The sequence below is a fragment of the Nannochloropsis gaditana genome (assembly GCF_000240725.1).
Source record: "Nannochloropsis gaditana CCMP526 unplaced genomic scaffold scaffold278, whole genome shotgun sequence".
NCBI lineage: Eukaryota > Eustigmatophyceae > Eustigmatales > Monodopsidaceae > Microchloropsis > Microchloropsis gaditana.
In genome coordinates, this window is record NW_005803675.1 from 30743 (window position 1) to 36097 (window position 5355).

General features: G+C 55.4%; 1 protein-coding gene across 1 annotated transcript; it reads right to left on the reverse strand.

The window, feature by feature from the left end:
• Window positions 1-5093: 5093 nt before the first annotated feature.
• On the reverse strand, window positions 5094-5313 carry NGA_2039300 (helicase-like protein; the record flags this gene model as incomplete). The annotated part of the gene is made up of 1 exon (XM_005855142.1): window positions 5094-5313. A coding segment is annotated over one exon (220 nt), but the record flags the coding sequence as incomplete, so codon positions are not given.
• Between the last annotated feature and the right edge of the window lie 42 nt (window positions 5314-5355).

Sequence of the window (5355 nt, forward strand, 5' to 3'; positions counted from 1 at the left end):
ACGGCCTTTTCGGGGACCACATTGACGGCCGTATTATTGCGGGGGGATCGTGTATTGGTGTTCAATGTCGGAGATTCCCGCGTCACTGTGGCATTGCATGACGCACCCAACACCGCAGACGCTAGCGTTAGCTCCACGAGCCGTGAAAGTTCAATGCCGATGAAAAAGGAGACTCTATCCTGCACGCCCTCGAAAGCGCGCGGCCTTTCCTTCTTGTCCCGACGGTCTCTCTCCTTTTCCACCGCGTCCAATTCCCCCTCCCCCCCCACCCCCCCGCTGAGATCCATTCGCCTCTCCATCGACCACAAACCTGACGTGGCCGCCGAAAAAGCCCGAATTCTTGCCGCTAATGGCCGCGTGTTCGCTGTCCGCTACGACGACGGGGTTGACGGACCCGCAAGAGTCTGGCTGAAGGACTTGGACGTGCCCGGTCTCGCCATGTCCCGATCCCTGGGCGATGTGGTCGCGCACACGGTGGGTGTTTCTTCCGAGCCGGAAGTGTTTGAATACACCTTGGATTCGGCCCGGGACGTGTTTTTGGTCCTCGCGACCGACGGCTTGTGGGAGTTTATGTCGGATGCGGAGGTGGTGAGGATGGTGGGAGTGGCCAAAGACCCGCAGGAGGCGGTGGAAACGCTCATCAAGGAGGCAAACACCCGGTGGCTGAAGGAGGAGCAGGTGGTGGACGACACGACGGTCTGCGTGGCCTTTCTGGGGGAGTGGCGGAAGTAGGAGGCGCCTAGGAGCGGGGGGACCTCGAGGAGAGGGCGCAGATCCTTGCCACGCTCGGACGATCGCGAAACACATGGGCGTATCGATAACAAAAAAGGGGGGAGGGTGGTAGAAATGGAGATTAAAATATTCCAAATCTGAATCGTAACGTCTCTCAGCCTGAAACTTATGAGGGAATAAAAACAGTCACCGCTCTTGTAAACACACAGAATTTCCATAAGATCCTTCATTTCCATCGCTGACGCGATACGTCCTAGTATTTCAATTTCTTTCGTGCGACCTGTCTGCCTCCGAGGTAGCTTGATTGTGGCTATGTCGATTGTTGTCGTGCTGATTCCTCGCCTGCCATCCCTCCCTGCCTTCCCTCTTGTGTGCACCGTCCCACGGTCACTTTCACCTTCCTGCCAAACGCCCTCTGACAACCACTTTGTCGATCTCCATTCCCCCCACCGCTTAGGGTAACCCTAACCCTAACCTTACTCTTCCTCGCGCGCACCCTTCCCAACAAAGCATCCTTACACCACCCCCACGGGTCCCACCCCTCTTCTCCCCCGCATTGCCCCGCCATCTTTTCGACCGAATCCCTCACAAAAATCTAACCTGATCCACCTTCTATGTAGGCTTGTAGTGGTTTTCATCCAAAGTCGTGTACAGCCGTCCCTCCTGCGCTAAAAATTCCGTCGCCTGTTGAATTTGGTTCGCCGAAAGTTTCCCCGACAAAGCCCGCACGACCGTGGCCAGCTCTGCCCCATTGTCTCCCATACTGTACTCCATGAAGGCATTGAGCACGGCTTCGTGCACGTCGTTCGTGCCTCCGTTCATCCCTCCCGGACCGGCCATCATCATCTTCCCACTCACGCCACCATACCCGCCCATGCCCATCCCCATTCCCAGGCCCATCCCACTACCCACGGCCGCCCCGGGCTTGAGCATGCGCCCTTTAGTGTTCTGACAGTGCACCCAGATGGCCTCGAGCAGATGGTAGGTGATTTCATTGCCGTCTTTCACCACCCGCATGTCATGCACACTCACGTGGCGCTTTCCTTGGTAGTCCCGGACCTGGCCAACCACACCCACGTAGGCCCCTTTTTGGCAATAACTTCGACGCTCTTGTGCATATTCACTCTCGTCCTGTTCCGAAAACACATGGCAACTCAGAATCCCCGTGCCGTCGTCGATTTTATAGGCCCGCATCACCGCGGTTTCTACAATGTCCAGGATTTGCCCTATGATTTTGACCTGGTGCAGGTCGCATCCATCCACTTTGAAGGTCGGGGCATCCGGCTCATCCTGTCCTGCATTTAAGACTTGATGAACCGTCAGAGGCAGCAAAGTTTTCTGCTCTTTACTCGGTTTTGCTGGCCCTCCTCCAGGCCCACCCCCTCCTGGCGACCCGAAGCCCATTCCTTGTCCTTGGTAATCACCAACTCCCGGCATAAAACCTCCGCCACCGCCTCCATATGTGTCTGCAGGTGCACCATACTCGAAGCCACCGTAAGACATGATTCAAAGCGTGGCCGTACTCTCTGCAAGGAGGAAAGGTAGAAGCGCAGAGGGCGCGTGGGTAAATGTTGAGGGAGATAGATGAAGAAGACATGGCAAGCAGATCACGACATCAGAAGCACAAAGTGACGGTCCAACCATGCAAAGGTTAGGCAATGCACTGTTTGGTACACCGGAGGAAGGCGGGAAACATCTTTTTGCGGCCTCCCATGTCATGGTAAAGCATGCAGAAAACAGGCTATAAAAGAGCGCGAAGAACGCCAAGGCCCTGAAGCATCTGTTGGCTTACTAAAGTGTTCGCGTCCATGAAAGTCTGCGGAAACAGTCGAGATTCAGGAGGGCCTCTTTACGCTGTCGTCGATACCGTACATGGCACAGTTGTCGTATGTTTCGCTCCATCACGTGTGCGTGCCCTGCACTTTGTTCTCACATTGCTTGAAGCCGGCTTGTTAACCTCCCCCCTCGCCAAAGCGAACTGAATTCTTGTTCCTGTGTCGATAGTGGCTAAGAGTCTAACATATTATCCAAGACATTTTTAGCCATGACGACAAGTGGTGAGGTGGTACTCTCCTCTGCAGACTCCCCCGGCCAGTTTTATCTGGGAACCGCAGGATATACGTATCCTCATTGGCGACGATGCTTTTACCCCCCCGGTGAGTTGGTCAGTATCGAAATGCATTGTTGATTGTATTTGATCCTTCGTATGCAAGTTGTACTTTGATCCAAAATACCTTACATTTATATGTTGTGATGTCATTTGGGCCTATTTGGACGTGCGGGAAACGAACAGGCCTTCCCCACGCCAAGGAGCTAAGATTTTACGCCCAAACGTTGAACACATGCGAGGTCAACACCACCTTCTACGGTAAGACTACAAAGGCATCCAAGATTTGTTGTATATTGAGTTCATGGAGATAATTGATCAGAGTGTCCTTGGGAACTAAATATGAGGGGGGAAAAGGGGAATAGAAGTATAGCCATCCACGTCAACTAGCACTGGATAAAGTCTTTTGATCAGGCTCCCTCACATGCCACAAATGCGAAATGGCAACAATCGTGAGTGGATAACTGAATGTGACCTTTTCGACGGTGCCCTTCACGACAGGCATACCCAGCGAAGCCACAATGACGTCCTGGATCGAGCAAGTCCGGCCTGTCAATCCCAATTTTCGCTTCGCGCTCAAAATGAAGAAGACGGTTACGCACGGTGGCGAAGCAAATATTGACAGCGACATTAACGACGCAAAACCTAGCGTTCCCGCTGCAGCTAACCCGACGTCGCCCGCTGCTGCCGGGAGCCGTCTTAAGGAGCACTATTCCCATCCTCTCCACCCTGCCGCCCTTGCCCACGAACTTCCACTCTTCTTCAAGCGTGCCTCCTCCTTGCCGCCATCCATGCGCGGGCCCATTCTATTCCAATTCCCGCCTTCGTACACGTGCGATTTGTCCTCCCTTCACCGACTCGCAGATGCGCTGGACATGTACGTGTCCCGCCCGACCCCTACCTCTTCTCCCCAATGGCGCTGCGCCTTGGAATTTCGACATCCCTCCTGGTTCTGCCCGGCAGTCTTCTCTTTTCTCCACGTCCAAGAATGGGCGCTTGTCCTGCACGCGCTTCCAAAACAGCAGCAGCACGAGCAGGCGCTGGCGGCAGAGGTAGCGCGGCCCATAACCTCCTCTCACTTCGTATACCTGCGCCTGCACGGGCTGAAGGAGGAACACGCTTGGGATTATACGCGGGAGGAACTTGATGAATACGTGCGGAACATCAAGAAATGGAGAGAAGGGGAGGGAGAGAGCGGGGTGGCGGGAGGGAGGGAAGAAGAGGAGGAGGGAGAGTTCACAGGCGGGAGGGACGTATACGTATACTTTTTGAACGATGCGGAGGGAAGAGCCCCGGAGAATGCCTTATTAATGGGGCAGATGGTGGCGGAGGCGATGGGGCGGGGCGAGAAAGCGCCCCGCAAGCCAAGGGCGGGCGTGGCGATCACGAAATACTTCGGAGGTAGGACGAATGAGGGAGCGGAAGGAGAAAGTAGAGAAGATGAGGCGCTGCAGCGGACCACGGTAGGGTTCCAAAGCGAAAGACAAAAATTGGGGGGGAAGAAACGGGCAAGGCTAGAGGCCTGTGGGCGAGATTTTCAGGAAGGAGAGGGGAATGCCGGAGATACAGGAGGGAGAAGCGAGGAAAGGAGAGGACGGGTGGAGAGGGAGGAGACTGTTGGGACAAGTTCTGGTCCCCGAGACCTGCTGCGAAGTGCGTCATCCTCGGAGCTCGAGGAGGACACAGGTGGCAAGAAAGGGAAGGACGAGGGGGCCTCGGACGCGACCAGCAAGAACATGGGTCCAAGCACATCAGGGAAAGGCCCTGCCCGCATTACACAATTTTTCGGCCCAAAAAAATGAAGGCGCATCATTATTGAAACCCTGAACTCCTGTTCTTCCGGATCGTTACTCACCATGTCCGTCATATCAAGATGCCGTTGTGCTTTTCTCTATTTTTTCCTGTCTTTGCTCACGCCTGAAGGTGCTTTCCCCTCTGTCGTGCACACATCTCCACGCGCCAACCCCCGTCCTACCAACTTCGGGCCCTCCACAAGTATCAAACAACAGGGAGACTCCTTCCTATTTCCACCGTCTTTTTCCCTCTTCCCTCATTCCTCCCCCCCTCTCTATTGCCCTGGCTGATCCCGCTCAGCAGATCACTTCCTGCGATCACTACCAAGTCGTACATGCGTCCGTCTACACTCAAACCTCCCTCCTCAAACATCCCTTTCCGGTCCAAAATCTTCCCCAGTTCCTCCTCCGTGATATCCTCCTCTGCCCCTCCCTTCCCTCCTTCCTTCCCCCCCTCCTGCCCCCCATCCCCATGCCTCCTCTGAATGTCCTTCACGTCGTCCGCCAGCAGCCTCCGCAGACCCTCGGTCGTTATGTCTCCTCGGCTCCGTCGGCCTGCCTGCCGGAAATCCCCGCCCGTGATCGAGAGCCGCTCCAACTTCTTCTTGCTGATCTGCGCCTCCATCATTTCGATCTCCACGCTCCCGATCGTCAGCATGCGATACACAGCCACGGCCTTGGTCTGCCCGATCCGGTGGGCCCTGTCCTGGGCTTGCGCATCCC